General features: G+C 39.0%; 1 protein-coding gene across 1 annotated transcript in view; it reads right to left on the reverse strand.

Annotated features, from left to right (window-relative positions):
* Positions 1-612: 612 nt before the first annotated feature.
* The window catches only part of galnt2 (UDP-N-acetyl-alpha-D-galactosamine:polypeptide N-acetylgalactosaminyltransferase 2), a 95,945-nt gene continuing 71,012 nt past the window's right edge, over positions 613-25,545 (reverse strand). The window contains exons 7-16 of the mRNA XM_053503019.1: positions 21,640-21,761; positions 14,350-14,437; positions 11,528-11,615; positions 8,320-8,423; positions 7,085-7,211; positions 4,511-4,603; positions 4,276-4,359; positions 2,426-2,552; positions 1,831-1,950; positions 613-1,225 (exon numbers count right to left, since the gene is read on the reverse strand). Of these exons, the coding sequence (XP_053358994.1) occupies positions 1,070-1,225; positions 1,831-1,950; positions 2,426-2,552; positions 4,276-4,359; positions 4,511-4,603; positions 7,085-7,211; positions 8,320-8,423; positions 11,528-11,615; positions 14,350-14,437; positions 21,640-21,761 (1,109 nt within the window). The 3' untranslated portion in view covers positions 613-1,069. The remainder of the gene's footprint in view (positions 1,226-1,830; positions 1,951-2,425; positions 2,553-4,275; positions 4,360-4,510; positions 4,604-7,084; positions 7,212-8,319; positions 8,424-11,527; positions 11,616-14,349; positions 14,438-21,639; positions 21,762-25,545) is intronic.

A 25,545-nucleotide genomic window follows, 5' to 3' on the forward strand; every position in this document is an offset into this window, starting at 1 on the left:
TTCTTGTTTCGGGAAGCCCATGATCACAATTCAAACAGCTCCTGCCCTGGGATTGGGTTTGACCACACTGACTCCTAACATAATGCACAAATAAAATTTCATACACAGGTACAGTTACCATTTCCTCAATGGAATGATTCTATGTAACACAGCTAGAAATTATGATTTGAATCAAGAAATCCCAATGACAGGACGATGTGATGATGACAGAAATACACAAAAGTACAACTTATTGTCCATTTTGTGACAAAGGCAACCGATGCTGAATGGTAGCACAAAGCACTACATGGGTCCTGTTGTTTCTTCACCGAAACACTCCAGAGGCTCGAATAGGAAACAGATCTTTCTTCATTGCACAGTCAAGATGCAAAATAGATAGAATGACGATTTGTTAGAAGCTGTAGGGGAAAAGACAAAGCTGGCCTCTGATGGGTTTTTGTTTGTTTGTGGAACTGACTGTACATAGTGTTCACATAAACTGAGCCCTGCAGATACTCTACACACACCCACACACACATCCACACATCCATACCTCCACACCCACCCAAACCCACCCACACACACACACACACACACCCACACACACCTCTGTTGGGCTAAAAATTGGTTTTTTCTCCAATCGCACAGGGAGCCTCAATGGAGCGTCACTTACATTCAACATTACAGGTTACATAAAAACAAAACTTTGATTAATTAAAAAATGAATCCTAAGAACAACAAAAAAAAATGAGGAAAATAAAATCAACAACAAAGAAATAAGAAAAACTAAAAAAAAAAAATAAATCCATTTGGCTGGCATCATGAAATAGGAAGAAAATAAAATACCTCAAATCCTATGCATTTCAATTAAGAGCTGGACCAAAAATAAAACGGTGAGGTATATAGTTGGATGAGAAAGAAAAAAGAAAAAAAAAAAAAGTTTTCATGTTTGTTATTTGTGTCTGTTTGGCCCCATAGCCCCGGGTGAGGGAGCAGGGGCGAGCAGACCCACTGCAGCCGGGCAGCGTTCCCTCTGAGACCGTGTGCTGCTCCGTGACCCGCCAAGGACGCAGGACGTAGGGGCTAGGAACTAGGGCTGAAGGTTGAGGGTGAACTTCCATTGCTGAGTGAGCGAGGGATTGCACACCTCCACTGTCAGGCCTCCGTTACGGGCGCTCCGGCTGTCCAGGCACAGATTACTACCCACGTGTCGTAGCTTAGTGTTGTTCTCGATCTGCTCCCATTTCTGCAACACAAATGCAACAGAGGTGTTAACTAAGGGTGCGTACTGACTCCAGTACCATGGTTCAGTTGCTCTTATTTATAATCCTATTTATTAGGGACGGGAATCACCAGGGGCCGTCTGATACGATACACAATACCTAGGTGTGACCTAATTTGGTCTGTAGAGCGATTCTATAAATATCACGACTTTAATAATAATTCTTACAAATTTATAAATGTTAAAATTTTAAACGAACTTCGCTCCCACTGCACTGTGAAACGTTTAGAGCACTCCACCGACAGGATTAAACAGGAACGGCAACATTTAGCCACCTCAAATGCAAATATATATAAATGAAAGATAATTTACAAAAAAACATTTTTGGCGATACATGAACTGACAGAATCGCAATAAAATCCTAAACACTAAATAGATTTTTCCCCATGTCAATTATTTATGTAATATTCTTCTCCCTCTTCTTTAATACTCAAAAAAATTATTTCGTCCTCACCTAAAAAGAAGAAGAGCAGCTTCAATTAAACAACAAAAAAAGACAGGTATACCCAGGCACAAGTTTTATCCCCATCACAGCAAGGTGACAACAGATTCCGCTGCGTTTCACTCACCTGTCTGCTGTCGTTTTCTCTGCAGCCCTGCAGTTTGATCTGAGTTCCTGCCATGCGCTCGACCACAGTCAGACACAGGTCCATGTGCTTCACTGACTTATCTTTAGTCAAGGCCCACTCCTGAACACATGAAGCGAAGAGGAATTTTAGGAGACATTCAGAATATCCATATAATCAGGGTCAAAGCATTTCAGTTTTGAGGATTGAAATCCACCATGAGGCACATACTCAAGTTTCACACTCACATTATGGCTGTAGTTTTACCAGAATCATTTGGAATTTGTCTCCTTTACACTTGCAGCCCTTGAACAGTCTCTTACCAGGATGCCGACATTTACACTTACCCTCAAAGCTCTATTCTACATGATTTTGTTTATTATAGTTCATCACCCTATGGCACCTACTGAGTGGCTCATGAAAAACTGCATTCAACAGACGTGTTCACATTACTGTACTTTTTCCACAAAAAAGTGTGTTCCCAAACCACTCTTTCTGTCCGTCGACTTGTTCACCCAGGTGCAGACCGCATGCATCACTCGACCTTCTTCTGCTGCTCCTGAAATGTTTAGTGATGTACCTGAGATCTAAATGCTACCTGGTTGCCCCCTGCGTTGTGACACTCGTAGACTCCCACCACGCCATCGGCAAAGTGGCCCAGTGTATCGAGGCAGTTTCCGCCCTGCTGAAGAGCTCCGAATGCAATGTCCTGATGGTCTGGGACCCTGGAAAAGGTCAAACATGAAAAACTGAAGACTGTGGCAGTAGACACACACAGTGCTGAATAGTGGAGTGCCTGCTTTACTGATGTAAGGGAGAAAAGAAAAATGCATTGTAATCATACCAAAACTCTGATCAGCCCTAACTAGTATCAACTAACTAGGTACTGCATATAAATTAATATAAATTAAGCGAGCAATGATCACAGAACTCAGGGTGTGGATGATGTGTATGATGTGATATGTGATGTGGTTTATGGTAAGGGATCGGATCATTTTTCTGATCATAAAAAAAAAGCAGACAAATATAATTTAGCTTAAAGACATAAAGAACGCTTTATTATCTTGAAAAAAAAAGATTCAAGATGGTCAGTACTCAATGCCTGAATTAAAGATGCAGAAAGTCGCAGGCTGTGTTTCCTGTGGGTATGCAAGTGCAGTTACACCCACAAGCGCAGTTATACCACCAACAAGCAGGTGTTATACCCACAACACATTCCAATGATCCAAAAATAGCCATGTTGTTATTTTTACCTTCATTGCAATGTTGTCGATGTTGATTTTACTTTAAATGATGATTATAAAGGAAATCTTTTTTTGTGAAAAAAGTCTGAAAGCACACCTGCCAAAATATCAAATACATTATACACCGATCAACCACAGCATTATTATGAGCCTAATATTCACTAGGTTTCTCTTTTGCTGCCAAAACAGCCCTGACAAGGCATGGACTTCACTAGACCTCTAAAGGTGTGCAGTGGTATGTGGCACCAAGCCGTCAGTAGCAGACCCTTCTGTGGTCCAGTTCTGATGCTCACATGCCCATTGTAGGCTGTGGACATGGGTCAGGGTAGTCAAAGATCCTGACCGGTTGCACCCAGACACAACAAACTAGGATGCACTGTGTGTCGTCTCCCTTCTATCATAAACATCGTTAACTTTTTTAACATTTTGAGCTACAGTGGCTCTTCAGATCAGAATTCACGGGCCAGCCTTCGCTCCCCACTTGCATCAATGTGCCTTGAGCACCTTTTCGCTGGTTAAAAACTTTTCCTTCCTCGGACTACTTCTCGAACATCCTGACTGCTGCAGTCACAGCATAGGACCTGTAGTTTTGAAGCTGCTCTGACCTTTCTATTGTCTAGCCATCACAAATTGGCCCTTGTCAAAATTGCTCAAATCCTAATGCTTGCACATATCAACTTCAGGGACAAAATGTCTCACCCACTTCCAGGTGCCACTACAATGAGGTAAACAATGTTATTACCTGCTGTAACGCTATGGCTGATCAGTATATGAAGCCATTTTATTCACTGCACTTGCGAAAACTATGCTCAAATTTCATGTTATACAGTAAAAAACTTCACCTGCATATAATTAAAAAATGGCAGTGATTCTTATACTGGATAATTCATAATCTCACCATCTTCTGTACGGGCACTCTGATAAGGTTAAGTGCCCTTTTGAGTCTGGTTCCTCTAAGCATTCTCAGGCACTCTTGCTAAATCTGTACTGTATCTACATCGGAGTTTCTGTAAAGCTGTTTTGAGACAATGTCCACTGTTAAAAGCGCTATAAAGAAATATAATAACATTTTATTTGAAAATTTAATTGTTTTCTTACTGTATACTGGCTATACAGTTTAAACAGAATGCAAGTTGTGTAACTATTTAGCTAAACATTAATGTGAGAAGCTGAAAGAGTGTAATCCAGAGTGAAAGCAGCTTACCTGAGTTCTGGGTACACGTTCTCCAGGTACCACTTAAACGGCCTGCAGCCTAATCTTTTCTTCATTTCCAGCCTGCTCTGAATACTGGCACGGAGAAAACAGAGCAGGGTAAAGAGACAACTCGAAGAAAAACGAGCACACATGCACACACAGCGCACACAACTTTATGTAAAATAAGCTCATTTGGTTAAATGAGCTTATAATGGCTCTGGATAGAAAAAACAGAGACACCTACTTGCCATAGGGCACATTCCGTGCAGAAGGTACAGCAGCATAATAAAAATTCTTGAAATCGTCCATCCATACCTCTGCTGCTCGTCTGGTGTTCCTGCAGGGGGCAGAACAGCACTCGGTGGATTAGTGGTTGAGTGTCTAGAACATTTCTAGAGATGTTTTTTATTTAAAATGCAAAGATTCATTCAGGTAATGGGATCACGATGGTGGACTGCTGACTGCCTGCTCGACAACAGTGCCTGACCTCTCTAACACTCTCGTGACCGAATGAGCACAAATCCCTACAGATACCCTTCTACTGTACCTCTTGTGCAAAGCCAGAAGAGATGAGTCAAAGAGGGAACTTGATCCATATCAAGTCTCAAACCATATATTGGTTTAATACTGTGGATAAAGTGATAAAGTAGTTTTTTTTTTCTAACGAGGGGTGTTCAAGTCAAACGATTAAATTTCTCACGAACGAAGGCATACAACTGATTGACAATTACAGAAGACTTCAAAAGCACAGTATGGTGATGAGTCTCTGGGCCAAAGTAAAAACATTTAAGTGTGCAAATGTTTTAAAGAAAGCAGTATGTCTGTGAACGACACTCCCCGAGTCTCGTTCGCGTGAACATTCAGAGAGTGGAACCCCTGATCCTTGAAAAAAATGATGGTTAAGTTGAAACAATAATTCATGAACACCACTTGCACATTCCAGGAACTCTGTATCCCCTCTACAGTCCTGACCTCACTCCAAGCTTTTTGCACACGCCATTAAAGCAGTTCCACTGAGGCCAGTGTTTCTGTAATCCAACGTTTGGATATGTGCATTAGTCTAGCAGACAAAATATAGAGAAAGAAGGTAGATTTTACTCTCATACTGTAAGTGTGTTCTGTTATTCTGCACAGTCAAAAGTCTGGTTAGACTCGAACACCCCTTGTAGTAAAGATGTACAGAAATTAAATGTTTAAATGCCCAATTTGTTTTTCCTTTTTTAGGAAAAAGGTATGTAGAGCAATTAACAGGGACTGTGCGTATAAACATTTCTATTGTCAAAATCTCAATTACTGTACATGGTTTAACAAAAATGCGCAGGTTTTTTTTTTATCCTCAGGCACTTGGTGATTTTTGTTAAACCCTGTATATGCATGCAATCCAGTCTGACCAGCTTGACTACATGCACAGCCCCTGTTAATACCTCTGTTTAAAAAACGTTTTTCTAAAAAGGAAGAACAAAATTGTGTAAACATTGTGTAAACCTTTCTATTGTCTAAATTTCAAGACTACAGCTGATCAGCAGGTTCTTTTTCACTCTCAGGCACCTGGTGGTTTGTGTAAACCCTATATACAGTATGAAATCAAGCTTGACTACACAACTTACTGTAAATGCTGGTAAAGTTGTTGTTTTTTTCAGGTTGAAGGTTAAGTCACATTTCTTTGATTTAAAATAAAACGTAGTAATTTTTATCGTTTCTGCCTTAAAAGTTTGGTTGCCTCCAAAAGTCAGATTAATTACTGTAGGTTAATGAAATCATATCACAAGCATATGATTATACATTTTATTTCATATTAATGAATACAGAACATTCTTGCATTTTTCAAACCAGAAATAAAGATTAGATGAGCGCAGTGGGATATGGTTTGCCGCTGAGTTGTTTCAGACTCTTCGCGACCCCATGGGCCTTCCTACCCTCCCATCTCATGCAGTTCATGCTCATGTTCATTTGAGCTCATGCTCAAATTCATGTTCATTGCATCTATGATGCTATCTAGCCATCTCATCCTCTGCCTTCACCTTCTCCTTTTGTCTTCAATCTTACCCTGCATCAGGGTCTTTTCCAGTGAGTCCTCCGTTCTCATGAGATAGCCAAAGTATTCGAGCTTCAGCTTCAATATCTATCCTTCCGATGAACAGTCACGGTTGATTTCCTTTAGGATTGACTGGCTTGAACTCCTTGCAGTCGAGCGTTTTCTCCAGCACCACAATTCGAAAGCTTTATTTCTTTGGCGCTTAGCTTTCCTTATGGACCGACTCCATATTGCTACTGGGAAAACCATGACTTTGACTAAGCAGATCTTTGTCGGCACTGCAACAACTTTACTTTTTAATATGCTGTCTAGGTTTGGCAATCCTAGAGAGCACTTACTATTATGAGATTGGGGGAAAGTAGGAAGGACATCCAGGAGGTTTCGGATAATGTACAGTATCAATCATTTCAGATTTATATGTTGATTGCAATTTTTAATATAAGAAGAAAGATTACCGCTGTTTCGGTGCATTTTGATGATAAACCATAGATGCATGTTCTAATGTTGCCAACCTTTGTTGCCAGGCCTGTTTTGAGTACACTACTGAGGCACCTAAATGTATAGAATCAGTACCCATTTTCAACCACTTGGTGGAGCAAATCACCTGCGCCACGCTGCCCCGTAGGCACCATTTTGTTTCCTGGATGAGCTTTAGACATGCACCACTTAAACTTTAACTGCTTCCTGTTATATTTGACAAGTATTGAGTGATAAGATTTTTATGAGCACTTTTCATGGTGTGGTTTGATTTTGCCACTAGAGCTCATACAGTCACGCAGCTACCTGGCGAACACTGTGCCGCTGCCTCCAGGAAATGTGTAGGGATGCTGCTTCCTAAACACGTGTCCCACTCGACTGCAGGGAATGATCTCCAGACTGCCACCACACTGCCACACCCGGAATGAGATTTCTGAAAACACATACACACACACATTTGTCCTAATATCCCTGTAAAAATTGTTATTGTAGTTAATTTATCCTGGACATGTAACCCTTAGCATAATAATAATAATAATAATAATAATAATAATAATAATAATAATAATAATAAGTACTTTAATCGTAATTTTCGTATATCCCAGTTAGGAAGCTGGGGTCAGAGTGTAGGGTCAGCCAGGATACAGCGCCCTGGAGCAGATAGGGTTAAGGGCCTTGCTCAAGGGCTCAACAGTGGCAACTTGGCGGTGCTGGGGCTCGAACCTCCAACCTTCCGTGATCTCAGTAACCAAAGCACAAAGGAAAGCCTTCATTTTTTTTACCCTTTTTTTTGCAGACTAGACTGTCCTTACAAAATCAAAATACTGTAGTCAGCTAATTTTATTCTTCAGTTTGTGATAAAAAACATAACCATTTACACATCACATAAACATCAGGCTAAGAATTATGTATTGTATATGGAAAGCACAAGCAATGAAGGATTTGCATTCAAATTGGAACATACACTGCAGTCATGCTGAAGTGGACACTGCTACCACTCCAACTGCTACATCTGCAAAACTCTTTCTGCTTATTTCATTCTGCCTTGGGTGCATCATTTGCCAGATTCTTGTCATTTCCAAAACCACCTCAGCTGAAAGGAGCCTGCTGTTTGGGGAATGAGTAATGTTTTTTTCCCCTCAGACACGATGGACTCCTAAACCTAAAACTGAGCTGACCTCAGACGTCTCTGTCTGGCCTAAAAGCTAATTTTTGAGACAGCAATCGAGGAAAAAAAAAGCGCAAGGTTGCTGCCGCTTGGACGTCAATGAACAGGAAAGTGCATGGACTCGATTTCTCTCATAGTAACCGAACTCATTTTCACGAGCTAAAAACCTGCACTCACAACTGGGACGCAGCTGCAACAGCATTGTTGACATTCGTCTGGCTAAAGAGACCAATCTTTCAAACCTTGTCTGCATTTCCTGTCTTCCTATTATAAAGCCCAGCTATATGAGGTGTGTGTCGGTGGCACTTCACCTGTGTGACAGCGTCACATGAAAATGAAGCATGAGAGGAAAAAAAGCGGTTTTGTCTCTTACCGAGATTTTCTCCACCCCATACGTCCATCATCATGTCGTACTTCCCGAGTTCCTCAAAGTAGCCTTTGTCCATGACGAAGAGGCCACCAGCTATCATAGGAGTCCTGATGTAAGGAGACAAATAGAATTAAAATAACACAGTGGTACAGTATAATTACATCCTCGTTTACACATAAACATGAAACTAATAATGGTTTTAAAGACAAAATGCAGGCACTGGCATTGGACAGCATATGTACAGTAACAGCTCCCCATAAAGTTTATGAACGCTGTATTTAAACAAAAAAAGATGACCATTTGAATTTAAATGATCACGTACTAAAGAGCCTTTGATTAATTACTGCAGTGAACAGCTTCTTATTTCCTAAACAACCATGTCACATTATATATCCTATGGTTATGGGGAAAAAGATATATTGCTGAAAGTTGGGTTAAGAACAGTTCAATGCATTATTAAATCCTAGATGGATAATGCTGAACCAACACATCTGCAGAATTAATGGGTGCGTCAGGGTAAGAAGGGAAGTGTTTAAAGCGATGCACCCAGCAAGCATAGCGGCCACTGTACAAGACTCTGGAGGCAGTGCGGTTGGTCAGGTCTAGGCTCAGTAACATCATGTGGCACTAAAATAAAGTCAGCTGATGACCTGAAAGTCCTGATTGCACGCAGATGTTTCAGATTCATCAGGCTCAAACTGTGAAAGAGTAGTTCTTTGGTATGTGCTGAAGAAGACTTTACAGAGTGGTCCGACTGAATAAAGAATGAAACCTAAAGTGGCCAGGGGTAGCACAGTGGTTAAGGCATTGGACTACGGTTCGGAAGATCCCAGGTTCAAACCCCACAACCACCAAGTTGCCACTGTTGGGCCCTTGAGCAAGGCCCTTAACCCTCAACTGCTCAGATGTATAATGAGATAAAAATGTAAGTCGCTCTGGATAAGAGCGTCTGCCAAATGCCTAAATGTAAATGTAAGTAAACGCTATCATTGAAGCTAAAGGTGGTCCAATGAAATATACTTTTGGCCAGGCGGTATATTTCTGTTGATATAATAAAATCCTGAGGATAAAAGTACAATGCAGAGTAGCACTACTGACTGCTTAACTGACTGTCAGCATGGACAGGTTACACTGGGATCAAGAAAAAAACATAATTTGTACATGTCAGATGTTGAATACCAGTTCAACAATGGTTATAAAGTGAGAGAACACCAATTCGATATGAAACGTCAAAACTGAATTTAACTCTGATAAAATACGAAACTCTAGAGCCAAGATCAGCCTCAAACACTGGACTAGTGTCCGGTGAGCTTTGACCTCCTTTGGAGTCCAATCCTGACACGAGTTTTTGACCCGAACATGTCAATAGCATGCCTGCGTTCTTGTAAAACTCATTTGGAGAAACAGACAACTGGCTCGGTCAGTAATCATCTAGTACTGGCCACTGGTCTCTGGAGAAACACTAGGCCTGAAACACTGAAATGCTGTTGGACTGGATGTTACAGACGCATTAGTGGGTAACTCATTTTACACTAACTAAAATAAACAAAATAAACAAAAAAAACAAATTGAATACACATCCCCAAAACAATGATATACAGTGTATATATATATATATATATATATATATATATATATATATATATATATATATACATAAGTGTATATCACATCAACCTTTATATGGCATCAGGAGCTTTACAAAAGGCCACACTGTACACTCATACCAGCAAGCAATCAATACGACAAAAGATCCAAGAAGACACAAGAGGTTTAATATTGAACAGAGAAAAAGATCAATATCAGAGCGGTTTCAGCATTACCTCACTTTATATATATAGTTATTATTCTATACGTGTTATTGAACTGATACACAACATAGCAGGTGTTGGTGGTTTATCTGAGACACTTTAAATGTATTTATCTGTCTGCAGTGTTTGAATCAGAGCGATTTTTTTGTTTCGTTTTTTTCCTTGTTTGTTTAGTTTGGTTTCACATATAATTATGTTCAGTTGTTGTTCAAGATTGTGGAAAATGGAATGGAAATACTGACAATGGAAAAATGGAAATAAACATTGGCACATGTGCACAGAAATGGACCAGACATGGAGAAGAATGAGCTGTCCCCAAAAACATGGTTCTATAATTATATAGATAATAATCTGGAATATGTTGTGTATGGCATCCAGCTTTTATTGTCCCTTTAAGTTTTTCTCCCTCAGATATTCAACACTTAAAGCATTTGTGCAGCTCTATACTGCTGTCCTCTGGTTCCCTTTGTAACTCGAGAATAAGGAATTATTTAAAAATAAATAGTTGTGCACTATTGTTACAGCCACTCATGGCCAGGAAAATCACACAACGTTAGATAGAAGGTACAGTATGGCATACTTTATGGGTGCTTAATCTTATCTGCAGAGTGCACGGCCGTTGTGGGGACAAGTCTGTAACCTAGGCCTCTTAAACCAGCTAAGCTTTCCTTTCAAGGGACATGCTCTAGAGGTTGCATCTATTCTACTTTTAATATGCATCGTTCACCTTTTTTGTCCCCTTTAGGTTAAGTTAAGCCTTTATTTGTCACATATACATTACTGCACAGTGAAATTCTTTCTTCGTATATCCCAGCGTAACTGGGGTCAAAGCACAGGGTCAGCCTGATACAGCGCTCCTGGAGCAGACAAGGATAAGGGCCTTGCTCAAGGGCCCAACAATGGCAACCTGGTTGAGCTGGGGCTCGAACTGCCAACCTTCCGATCAGTAACTCGGTCTACCACTGACCCACAAGGATTTAAGACACATAATTGGACTTTTCATATTTTTAAAAGTACAGTTTTTCATCACTATACTCAACTTTTGGGCCAGGGGTAGCTCAGTGGTTAAGGCATTGGACTACGGTTCGGAAGATCCCAGGTTCAAACCCCACAACCACCAAGTTGCCACTGTTGGGACCTTGAGCAAGGCCCTTAACCCCTTAACTGCTCAGGTGTATAATATGATTAAAAAAAAAATTTAAAAAAATGTAAGTCGCTCTGGATAAGAGCGTCTGCCAAATGCCTAAATGTCAATGTCAACTTTGTAGATAGATGAAAGGAACTAACAATTCAAACTGCAAATGTGGTGTTAATAAAGTCAGTTAACTGAAACAAAGAGAAATCTTGTGATTGCAACAAACTGGAATGTTACAAACAGAAGAGAAAAAGCTGCTACTTACTTGATAGGAGCGATGGGGTTCCCCTGCCTCGCTCGCCGCTGGTCCAGCGTCATGTAGTCCCACTTAAACACCAGATTCCAGTCAAAACCTTTATGGGGAAAAAAAAACAACATAAAACAATGCGGTTTAAATAAGACCTATAAAGCACAGAAGTCTGGATTTCTAACTGACAGAAAAGTGCAAGTAATCGCGAGCTTCTTGAAGCACAGGTATTTACGCGGAAAAAATGATAATGGCAAAATGAAAATCACTATACGTATAAATCTAAGACATGTCCAAACAGCTTTCTGATTGTAAAGACTCCTGAACGTCAAACATCGAGTCTGTGCTCCATGGCCATGCTTCTGTCTTAGTAACTTTCTTCAGAGCTCATGTGCAACTAGCGAAGGCACACTGTATGCAATTTACAAACCGTAAAGAAGAATACATGACAACAATATGGCTGATTAGAAAACTATATGTAAAAAAAACCACACACACACACAATCATGTCGCGCTGCGTGTTCTGCAGTCCAATCTAAATTAGAGCGAGTCGGAAAGACTGCCACTCATTACGCAGAAAGAAAATCAACTGCCTGCTTCATGCTGTGTGAAAAGTCCAATTACACAGCAGTGTAAGAGCTGAACAGAGTGCATTCTCAGCACTCTACATTTCCCACGAGCTTCCTGACACATCTAACAGCCACACACTGCTCTTACAGCCTCAGACAGTATTAACTGGGAATTAAAAAAAAAAAAAAGTAAGCACAAAATAAAGTGATGCATTCCAAATATTCCAGGGAATTTACTGTTGTGCAGATAAAGGGAGATTAATTTTATCTGCTGTACACCTTGTTTCCCTGCAGCTTACTGTTTGGGAGTTACTGCAAGGAGAAAACTCTCAGGCTAATCAATAAATGAAGAAGAAACACAAGAAGAAACAGAATAGCTGAGCAGAAGCATGTCGATATTATATATACATGAGCTGAGGAACATCTCGATTTTGTGGGGCTCGCTGCCTCTGTATCTTGTTTCCCGAATGTTGTTCTGTATCAGACAAAGAAAGAAAAAGTAGGAAGAAAGAAAAGAAGTACATCGCAAAAAAAAAAAAAAAAAACAGGCAGGAAATAAAAAAAAGAATTCAGTTCAGCTGAAATTAGGGTGTTCTGACTACAATGCGCTTTGAACATCTCAGCTTTAGGAAATCATTAATATGTTTCTTCAAACTGACTGTCAATCGTTATGCCTATGTTGTATAAAGAAGGTTTTACAGTTTCAATTTCAGTGGTTTTAAATTACAGTGTTTACACTGTACACTGCATTCTACTATGCAGAAGCTTTGGGTAGATGAAAAAATGCTGTACAGTAAGAATGCTTTCAAAAATAGAAAAAGAAACACTTGCACACAGTTTTTACAGGAACTCAGCAGGCAGTTTGTTCCAAGCATCTTAGAGAAAATAACCACAGATCTTCTGTGCATGTAAGCCTCCTCAAATCCTCCCGTCTCTTCATTTAACCCCAGAACGACGCAATGATGTTGAGATCCAGGCTCTTTGAGGGCCAAACCATCACTTTCAGGACTCATACGCTGAAGATAGTTCTTAAAGACATTGGCTGTATGTATGGTCCTTGAGCTGAATAAGCCTGAATATCCCTGAGGGCAATCAGACGCATCACTGGTAGTACTGCATGATGGATAAGTATCTGCCTGTATTTCTCAGCACTGAGAACACCATCAATCCTGACCAAATCTCCAACTCCATTTGCACAAATGGAGCCCCAAACTTCCTCCATGTTGCACTGTTGCCTGCAAACACTCATTACTGTACTGCTCTCCAGCCCTCCAGAAAACAACCTGCATCCTGCTATAGTAAGATATTTCAATATCTTTTGACTCATCAGTCTAAAGCACCTGCTGCCATGTTTCTGCAGTCCAGTTCCTATGTTTTCGTGGATAGCTAAGACGGTTAGCCTTGTTCTTCCCTGAGTTCTTCTCCGGACAGTAAAAGGGTGTCCCTGGTCCTACTGGTTTCTGCCAGTCCTTTTGCTAATGGGACTGCTGGACATTTTCCGATTTCAAAATGAAATAAACATGGATGTGTTCTTTCAAGTGCTGTGTTAAGTTTCCTTGGCCGACCACTGCATCAAAGTTCTTCAACAGCTTCTTCGAAATAGCTTAAACAGCACATCCCCGATCTGCTTCAAAATCGTTGAGACCTTGCGGATGGAGAAGTATAACTGCCTTGTATCTTGTTGCTGTGCTCGGTCTTCGGTCACTTCAGTACCAGAGTTCGGCTGTTCCTCACCCAGTTTACGCCTTCTACACAGCAAATAATCATTAGCAGCTGCATGGTATACTGTACACCTGAATCCAAATGTAAGAATTTACTTGGTTTGAAGCCATAGGGCAAAAACAGATTTTTCTTCTGTGTACCTTGCATTTCGTAATATATATATATATATATATATATAAAATGAAATGCAAGATGGACAAAAAAAAAAAAAATTATATATATATATATATATATATATATATATATATATATATACATACATACAGTACTATGCATGTATTTTACAGGACTTGTGTGACCAACAACAAAAGAAAATTATACAGTAAACTTAGTTTAAAAAGACAGTTTAACAAACAAAGTGGTAAAAATAGTTTGTCTAATTATTTGAAATTCTGGCTAGGTACAGTAGGTGGATGTGGAATGTAGTCGGGAATTTTTTGATAACTAGCCTTTAAATGCTGCAAGCTTGTGGCAAATAAGAAACATATTGCAGTTTCAGAACTAGATACTGTATGTAAAAGAGGAGAAGCGGTGCTCTGAGGCGTTTACCTCCTTTGAGATCCGCAGACGCCCCCACATACTGGAAGTTGTCCATGTTGATGACATCTATGATGGGTGAGACCACACGTGTCCTGTCCTGCAAACAAAGCGAAAAAGAATAAAGAAAAAAAGTGTGATTCTTACGTGAAAAAAAACAAGCCTAACAGCTACACAGTTCCCTTTTTACTAAGACAGTTAACCAATCTCATTAATTATGAATACACAGTTAACCCTGTGGGAAATGTGCATGCATTTTGTCAATACGATGTTTGTGTAAGTATAAAGTGAAGAAATGTATTCCACAGTAAAATCATTAACAAAGGAATTATCCTAATAACAATGAAAAAAGTGCATGTTATTAATCCGTTCAACTGCTCATTAACGCAAATATCAAGCAGTTAGGCATATAGACATGGTCAAGATGACCTGCTGAAGTTTAAACTGAGCATCAGAATGGGAGTAACTTTGAACGTGACTTGGTTGTTGGTGCCAGATGTGCCGGTCTGAGTATTTCCAAAACTGCTGATCTACTGGAATTTTTACATACAACTATCCCTAGGGTTTACAACAAATGGTATGAAAAAAAGAAAAAAAAATCCATGACACGCTATGTCACAAAGCTAAAGTCATCGCAAACTAGTCTTTTAAACATGACACGTAGTTCACTGTATTCAAACGGCCTCCAGAGTCACCAGATCTCAATCCAATAGAGCACTTTTGGGATGTGATGGAACAAGAGATATGCATCATGGATGTCTGCAGCGAATACGTGATGCTATCAGGTCAATATGGATATGTTTCTGAGTAATGTTTCCAGGACAATGTTGAATCTATACTATGAAGAATGGTAAGAAAAGGTAGCTCTGAAGACACAATCTAAATAATATTTTATTTTTTGATTTATGAAATGCAGTAAAATGCTTATACAACCACTGATGACCTAAAAAATAAGGATTTTCAATAAAAATATAAAGTATGAAATAAGAGAAAACAAATAGACAAATACTAATAAAAATATGGAAATATAGAAAAAAATATATGAAAACAGCTGTAAATTATTTTCATATAGCACTAACAAATGGCACAACTCGGTGGAAAGGCTGTTCGGTTTTGACTTGTACCAGACCAATTCGGAAAAACTGAAGGCTCCAGGACTGACCATGTCACTTACAGGAAATGGAAAAGCAATTCATGTCACTCTAAACAATTTACAGCAGATTCACTGTGACTTCAAGTTCTTGCCCAAATTTGCTCTCAGATTTATGAGGTAATGGCACAGCCTGGACACAAACAGATGCCCGAGTATTTGTGGCACATCTGACAGACACTGCCGTTTTGGATAGAGCAGAAGTCAGCAAATGTCCAGTACTAAATATTACACCACACAGCACTTTTATTATGCACTTTATTTACTTGGATGAGGAGCACAGCGGCTGCACTGAAAGAACCCTTTATTCCACAATTAGGCACAAGTTAACATTGCTAAGTTTTCTTTTCACATTTTTGATTCGTTTTGGAGATCCAGACCGGTCATACTAACTGAAGATGTGTCCAAGCTTTTGACTGAAAGTGTACATACACAGCTTTAACAAGTCAAAAAATATTGGTTGCATGGTTGAATAACAGTATTTGGCAGATTTAATGTAACATTAAAATTTGTACCCCCAAAAAAATTTAAACTTCTTAGTTTTAATGAACTGATAAAAAGTGCAGTTAGTGAGCAGATATTTTATAAAAAGACAGCATATTTTAGTGGGCTGATTAAAAAAAAATGGAAAAGATCATGAATCTGGAGGCGTAGTAACAGACTTGGCAATCATGACTTTCATCAGCCTAAGCCTATAACAGCACTGAATATAAATGAGACAGTTGGTACTGACAGGATGAGTTCAGAGAGTCAGTGGAGGAAGACCTTACAGCAGGAACACTGTCACAATATTTAGTGAAAGATGCACCAACACTGTTTTAATGTTATCATGCAAGCTACTTGTACTGTAGTAGAATGCCATAAAGTTCATGCCCTTGGAAGATAAATCACACCAAGTGATTGCTAAAAGGCACATTAGTTTGAACTGTTATGGAAAGGACAGAAAGGACCGAAATGAGAGCAGTATTTCTGGCCCGTAAAATATCTTTTGAGACTGCTATTCGTTGAATAATCAAATGTGTGTTGGTCTGGGAAAACCTTGACTAGTCACTAGCTATGTTCACATGGACAATCAGATTGAAATAATTCTCATCACAGAATCCAACTTGACTGTTTACATGGACGCTGATCTGATAACGTTTCCATGCTCAAAGCGTTTAATCAGAATTCAACTTTTTCTGACATGTGCAAAGTGGTTCTGCTCACTATCAAGTGTTTAATCTGCGCACAATGTAGCAGAAGGAGTATTTATCTTTAACGGTAAGGGTTAAGTTAGGCTTTCCTTTATTTCCGAGAAATCCCAGCTTCCGTCTCATTTATGATTGGTTTAATGTAAAATAATACATTAAATGTAAAATTCCTCAGACAAAGACACAGTAGATGAAAGTAAAGACGAGTGACGGAGAGCTGTTCTCAAGGAGTTTACCGAAAAGGAATAGAAGAAGCTGCATTTCATGTCACCTTATGTTACCCTTACACAAGGCAAACATATTAGATTTCATCTAACCGTATGTTAACATGGCTAAAATTTACCTATTGAACAGATTATCAAAATATACACACCCCATCTCATTCCGGCTGAAAATTAATCCTGCTTGGGCCAGATTGGGTCAAACTATCGAGATGTAGGTGTTTATACAATGCATTATTATTTAGATTGGTTCATTATTCTGATTAAATTAATTAATGTAAACTTACATGGTACTGTGAAATTTTTGTGAGCATTTATAAATGATTACAAATATATATTTGGTTTTATACAGATATAGATTTTATACACAATGCTGTGGTCCAAAGATCAAAGAGAACACAGCTTTGCATACAATCATCCAGTGCACGGAAATGAGCGTTTTTCAGCTTGATCCGCCATGATCGGTGACAGGATGATCAGTCTCGGATACGATTCTGTGCCAAGCATGCATGAGAACAACAGAAATGCTTTCACTTCATCACCCAGAGATCGAGAGTGCAAATGCCAGCTTGGTCCAGGGAGTAGTTGGGAGAAGTGGAAAAGACTTGCATTCTCACATCAATCATAGAGACACGAGCCAATTATGAGCAGCTGCAAGCTCACGGAGAGCTCTTTTCTCCTGCCCTATAACGATCCAGGTTGAGTAACTGTAGTTGGTGGCTTCACGTGTCTCGTATGAAGCGTGTGTTAGCCTCAGTCCTTCCCGGGTGGTAACTGTCATCTAATTTCCAACTGAAATTTATTTGTGCAAAACTTTGGAGGAGCACAGCTTTGGAGAGAAGTTGAAAGTTATTTAACAGTCTGTTTTATTATGAACATTAAACTTAATGTTTCTATTAAAAAAAAGTCATGAAAACGTTTGTGTATGCTGTCAATTACAGTTTTTAGAAATGAAAGGAAATCAAATCAGCAGGTCAGATAGAACAGAATGGGTTTAGAGAATCGCTGCTGGTAAATTCCAAATAACAACGTGTCAAATCGTTGCCCCAATAAACTGACATTGATTTACATAAATTAATTCATCGAGCAGAATTCATAGAAAGGCAGATTTCAAGCTATTATGCACACTTACTGTAATACTGAGCCTGTGTTACACCACAGTACACAATACTGTTACTGAAGTGAAACATTATCCTATTTACTTTAGTCTTAAAACATACACGTGGTCTTGTCCTGTGGTCACATCCCGAGCAAACACACGCATTACACCCCTTAAATGATCAACATTTGCCTTCACCAAAACCGTTTATGTAGTCAATAAGCCCAACTGAACACTATACACGGATGTGTGCACTTGTGTGTGCGCGCGCACTGTATGTGTGTGTGTATGTGGGTGTGTGTGTGTGTGTGTGTGTGTGTGTGTGTATGTGTGTGTGTGTGTGTGTATGTGTATGTGTGTATGTGTGTGTGTATGTGTGTATGTGTGTGTGTGTGTGTGTGGGTTTGTGGGTGTGTGTGTGGGTTTGTGGGTGTGTGTCTGGGTGTGACAGTCTTCAGTAAACATGAATTAACCAATAGACATGTGCATCCTGCTTGGCACAGGATTAGTGAGTTAAACACACACATAGACGTTTACAGATAAGCGCGCGGGCACACACACACACACACACACACACATACACACACACATACACACACACAAATACACACACACACATACACACACAAATACACACACACATACACACACAAATACACACACAAATACACACACAAATACACACACAAATACACACACAAATACACACACACACACACACACACAAATACACACAAAAACACACAAATACACACACACACACAAAAACACACACACACACAAATACACACACACACACAAATACACACACACACACAAATACACACACACACACAAATACACACACACACACAAATACACACACACACAAATACACACACACACAAATACACACACACACAAATACACACACATACACACACATACACACACACACACACACCTGAGAAACAGAGCGCGCATTTCACAGGCTGATTCAGACCAGATGCCATCATTACAGTAGAGACAATGTTTTATCTTTATACTGTTTTATGTCTTATTATTTTTATTTTTCTTCTTTTTTACATTTTGATATTTTCTCCCTAGCAGCAACTATATTTTGTCTGTAGATGTGCACTTCTGGCGCCTAGAGAACTCAAATCAGACCTTATTTATTGTGCATGTATAATGAATATAAAGCTGTTGACGCTTCAAATTTACTATGTTTATAAATCAGACATTAAAATAATATTCCTGTGAGCTGAAGAAGACCGGTGACATCAATTTTATTATAAACTTGTCTCTTTATTCTCTTTTCTTTTTTACTTCTCATCATTAAACTGCCATGCTCTGTATAAATGTATAGGCACGATAATATGGGAAAATATTTAAATAAACCTTGGGCTATTGAAATTCCTACACTCAGCAGTTTTCTGTTCATTGGAGTTCATTCGATTTACCTGAATAATCATTCTTATGTGAAAATACTTTTGGTGGGGCTTTTTTATCCTGACGATGTCTGAGTGAAGAAAATGATCTATAGCACTTAAGGACATTTTTTTTTTTTACTTTCTCTGCTGCGCGGCATGGAAATATTCATGAGATTTTCACAGATCTTAGAATGTTGAACGCTACTCTTCTGTCTAAGAGTCTGTCTAACTGATGGCCTAAAACCAGTAGTGGCAAATCAGGTGTGTGTGCAGGCTTTTAATCCAACCAGGCAGATGCCACACCTGATCGAAAGGCAGGAACAACTAATTAAACATGTGCAATCAGGTGTGGCTTCTGCGTGGTTGGAATGAAAGCCCACACACACATACACACACACCCTTTCTGGAGACAAATTTGACCTTACTGGCCTAAATCATTAACAAGAGGACCAACACCCCCAGGCAGCTGTCTGATCTGCTTGAATATTGGAGGATATTTCTTAAAGAAATACTGCACTGTCAGTGGAAAAACAACAGCAGAAACCTGACTCATGGCCTACAAACATCACATACATACATTATACAGTCAGGTCCATAAATTCTGGGGGGAAAAAAAGCTACATTTTTGTACACCACCACCACATTGAATTGGAAATGAAACACTCGATATATGAGCAAAGTCGAGAAGTTGCAGCATTAACCATTCAGGAGTTGCAGCACTTTATTAATACCCTCATAAGTAATGGAACAAATGGCCAGTTGCATGGCCAGATGTGGCCTGTTCCCTCCTTACTCCATTACTATAAAAGCAGATATAAGAAGCCGCTATGTATTATATTTCCATTTGGTAGCTGTTCACAGAAACTTTCAACATGAGGTCCAAAAAGAGGTCTATACAAGTGAAACAGGCCAACATTAGGCTGAAAAACACTAAATGAACCCACACCCAAGTGATAGCAAGAACATTGGGAACAGCCAATACAACAGTATGGAACAATATTAAAAAGACGGAATTAATCCTGGGAATCAGCAACAGCAAAATGCATAAAAAACCACAGAAGGGACTAAAGTGGATGACTACAGAATTATGCCTATGGTGAAGAAGAACCCGTTCACAACATCTACACAAGGTACACATGTGACTGTGAAAGCCTACAGTCAAGAGACGGCTTTATGAAGTAAACACAGAGGCTTCAAAGCAAGATGAAAAGCAGTGGTAACGTTGAAGAATAAAAAGGCCAGATTTAACTTTTTTAGAAAACTTTGGCCAGATAAAACCAGAATGAACCTGTACCAGAATAATGGGAATACCCGATCCCATATGGTTCATTTTGGTATGGATTGGGTCTCTGGTGCTTATTGATGACCCGGCTATAGTCTCTGCTCAGATTCAGCCAAATCTGACCGGACACCACTTCGGCTTGCAGATCGATAATGACCCAAAACATACATGTACATGTACAAGGCAGAGGAACTGGAATATTTCTCACTGACCAGGTCAGTCACCTGCTCTAAACCCAATAAAGCATGCTTTTCACGTACTAAAGACAAGACTGAAAGCAAAAAAAGATACACAAACAAGCCGCAGCTGAAGTCATGTTCTGGCGAAGCATCCAGAGGGAGGAAATCAAGCATTTGGCCATGTCTATGGGTTACAGACTTCAGGCAGTCATTGACTAATCCATACAGTAATTGAAAATCCTTTATAAAGGCAATCCCTATGTTCGGAATTATGTTAGCATGTTTAATTATTTACGAGCAAAAACAACAACAACAAAAAAAACCCGCCAGAGTAGGGGTGTACGGAAGCCAAATATATATATATATATATATAAATATATATATATATATATATATATATATATATATATATAAAACTTATCCTTGGTCCAAGAGTCCATCTTAATCTGAGTCAGTGGGTGAAACCTGCAGGTCTGAGCATGGTTACTCAGCATGCTTAATTTTTTTTTCTCAACTAACATTGTACTAACCGCTCGTCTTAACGTACAGAAAAATGTGCACAGTTGGACGAGAGGGGGAAAAAAAAAACCCCTGATCACTTGAGACACCATAATGCAGCTGCTGCACTGATCCACATGAGCACAGAGCCGTCCTGAAAAGGTTTAATTAACAGTCTGTCAAAGCCACAGCTGAGAACTAAGATTTGTGCCTCTGCATTTGTGCCAATGTGTGTGTGTAAGAGTGTGTGTGTGAGAAAGTGTGTGTCACTAACCTCTGCGACTCTTTCCAACAGAGGCTCCAGCCAGTGCTCATTACACTCACAGTGGCTGTCCAGGAAAGTAAGGACACTGGCCGTGGCTGCATCTGCTCCTCGAACACGTGATCGCATCAGACCTGAGATAACATACACACACACACACACACACACACACACACACACACACACACACACACACACACACACACACACATTTGTCTTATTATCTTTGTGAGAAACGTCGACAGATGATAGTTAATTTAGCTCTTTAATAATTTGCTACAAATACTAAAAATACTTCAATAAGGAAACATTTTGCCAAAACTGTCTAAATTTCATCTTCCTGTGGGGGAACACAAGAAACACACAGGCATACACACTCACACAAAAGTGCATGAATGTGCACACACAAAAAGACAAAATTCACGCACATGCGAAAAAAAGAAAAAAAAAAACCCCACACACACACCTACACAAACAAACCCAATAAAAACTGTGCAGGAACAGAAAGACATGTATATGCACACAGTCACACCTGTGTGCACACACGCATACACACACACATGCACACAAATAAACAAACACATACACAAATACAGATGCCAAAACCAGCACACGCACAAATGCACAAACAAAAAACAGGCACACAGACACAAAATGCATACACACACCCAAACAAAAACAGGCAAATACATTCATGAATACACAATCAGAAAAAGGCAGAAAGACAAACTTACACACATACAGACCAAAATCACACCAACCCACACCCACTCCATCAAACAACACCCACACCCACACATCTCTCCATCACATTTCAGCCTCTGATCACAACTCAACAAGTCTACAGTAGAACTCTGACGTCACTAACTGGACTGAACGAATCAGACTAAATAGCTCAATCAGGTTTCACACTGAATGCCAAGAACCTCTTTACATAACAAACACACATTTAAATGTTTGGCAGACTTACAAAACAATTCCGTCATTGGATAGATCCTTACACTGCGTTACTAACTAAGTATCGTCAGAACCAAGCACTGTTAGGAAGGTGTTTCTTTTTTTAGGTGGAGAGAGATCAACCCAAATATTTAGATAAATTAGATTGTCGTTCAGGTACTTTGCATTTCCCACAGCTGGTATCAGTTCATGGCAATTTAAATTAAGTGTTATTAAACATGACATCAGTACATGAAATTCTAACTCTCATTGACTGAGCGGGAAAGAGTGTGTGTAAGGCTGCGTTCGCATTACAAGCTACATTGTCCCATTCCCATTCTTTAGATCACATCAGATTGGCATGTCATGACCGTTAACATTAATAATTACAGGTGAATTTTATCCGACTCTAGAGGAGTGGATGAGTCTGTTCTTTGGAAAAGCATGTATGCGCACATACTGCAGATATGTCTTTGCTTGTGCCATCTGGGTTGAAACGTCCTATACTGACGAGACCTCATGATGTCATTTCTGCCAAAATATGCTTGGGATTCGGCTCTGGAGGACGGCAAGCAATTTGTCCACTGTACGGTATTTGCTGTGGTCCAGAAGAAGGAAGATGGGTTTACAGTTTACAGTAGCTGTTTGAGGAATCTATGAAGTCAGTCTGCACTGCCGGTGCTAACTGATGACGTCAGAATCCTACGCATAGGCCGGTGAAAAAGTCTCCTGAATTCCGATCTGCCTGTTCTCATTTAAATCACATGCCTGAAACGTATCTGATCTCGGACCACATATAGAGGTGACTCAGATCTAAAAAAAAAAAAAAAAAAACATCATATTTTTGTGTTCATACAGCCAAAAAAGAATAAAAAAAAAAATCAGACCTGCTGCAAAAATAAATAAATAAATAAATAAATAAATGAAATCAGCATTAAGGCTCTTTAGGCTGGTAATGCGAGCAGTCGGAAGGAAAAACGTTTTTGTGATGGTAACTAGAACACCTTGCAGAAAAAAAAAAGAACACTCACTCACAAAACAAATCATGTTCTTTTGTTTAACAATCCAATTTGTCCAAGCACTTTATAAAAAAGCTGTGTTTTATAAGAGGCTGAACATCATTAAAGTGTTGTGGCTCTTTCACTTCCTTCCAGTTAAGCAGCTTGATTGCTTGATCGTTACGCAGCTGGAAATCTGAGCAGGTAAACAACAAAAACTTTGGGGGGAAATCCTTTAGAACGTTTAGACAGTTCACACAACAGCTCTGGTCAATTAACAGACATATTATTTTATTTTTAATGGCTACCAATAGGGCAGAGAAGAGCAGAGGTGTTCACTGTAAATATTTCTCACTTGTCTTCTTCAAATATATATATATATATATATATATATATATATATATATATATATATATATATATATATATATATATATATTTTTTTTTTTTTTTTTTTTTTTTTTTGCTTAGTAATTTCAGATCCAAGAGGGATCAATCCCCTCAGTTTCTCTTTGGGCTGATCTGAAGTCAGCAGTCTATCACAACAATTATTATACTCCACTGAGGAAATGAACTTTACAGTTCTGATACACTAAGGAATATGAACGTTCTTGTATCAAGTGTTTAAACTTGTGGTGCAAAGCCATAAATATGAGCATTTACTTTAAATACATTCTGTGATATGGATCCAGACTTTTGGAGCCATCTTACATAAGTCCACACCACAGCACTGTTTGTCAATTATGATTGGTCAAAATGTATCGATTCATTTTCTAAATCAGTAGCTTAAACAGGATAGGATAGGATTAGGATAGAAATCTAAACTAAGAAAAGTATGAACTACTGTTCATTGATTAGAGTAGAAAGTGCACCCATCTGAAAACTTCTGTATTATAAGAAGAATAAAACACTCAACACTGAACATGCTTTGAGGAAGATACGATCAACTTAGGAAGGGTAAAAATACTATAAAAATAGTAAGATTATGTCCGTCCATCCATCCATCCAGCCAGCCATACATACATGCATACATACATACACAGTCAAAAGTTTGGACACACCTTTTAATTCCATGTTTTTCCCTAATGTTTATTTATGTATTTTCCATTTTCCAAGATATGTCTAAACTTTGACTGGTAATGTGTTTTATCCATGGTATTAAAAAAAAACAATATTTAATTTATTCATCACATAATGTACATTACTACACAATTAAATTATTTATTCTGCAGATATCCCAGCTTTTTGTTGGAAGGCAGGGGTCAGAGCGCAGGGTCATTTTTACGGCGCCCCTGTAGCAGACAGGGTTAAGGGCCTTGCTCAAGGGCCCAACAGAGGAAACCTAGCAGAGCCGGGGCTCAAACCGCCGACCTTCTGATCAGTTATGCAGAGCCTTAACACACTTATTATTATTCAATTATGTGCAGCCTGCACGTCCACGGAAGCTGTTACAGAAACAACGACTGATTAGAAAGTGCGCATTCAAATTACCCTGTGATTTATGTTACAGCCAAAACTAACGTCCAAGCTGTGCTGAGCATATGGAATTAATCCACAACTTTTAAATAATCAGATGTGAGAATTAACCATGCTGCGGTATCAATCAGTAGGAAAGTTTGCAGCTTGCCTTCTTAATGTTAATAACCGCCTCCATCCTCTTGTATAGTACCATGTATAAAATGCTTATAAATTCTTTTGCATGTATTAGTGTTTGTATTAATAATTATCACACTTTAAAAGATGTTTACCCAGCTTCTTTACATTCTAGCAAATGTAGACAATTTGACAGGAAACCATTTTGGTTTAATAGGTCAACATTCTTGCTTTGTGAAACGTACCAGACGACTAACATTAAATGAAATAAAACAATGGTTTAAAAGTAAAAAAAGGCAAAAGAATAATGGATGACACAATGTTAAGGGGAAAAAAAAAATTGCATTTCCCAAAAAAAAAAAAAAAAAAAAAAAAGGCAGAAGTTTAATAAT

Source organism: Clarias gariepinus, chromosome 8 (assembly GCF_024256425.1).
Source record: "Clarias gariepinus isolate MV-2021 ecotype Netherlands chromosome 8, CGAR_prim_01v2, whole genome shotgun sequence".
In the NCBI taxonomy this organism is placed as follows: Eukaryota; Metazoa; Chordata; class Actinopteri; order Siluriformes; family Clariidae; genus Clarias; species Clarias gariepinus.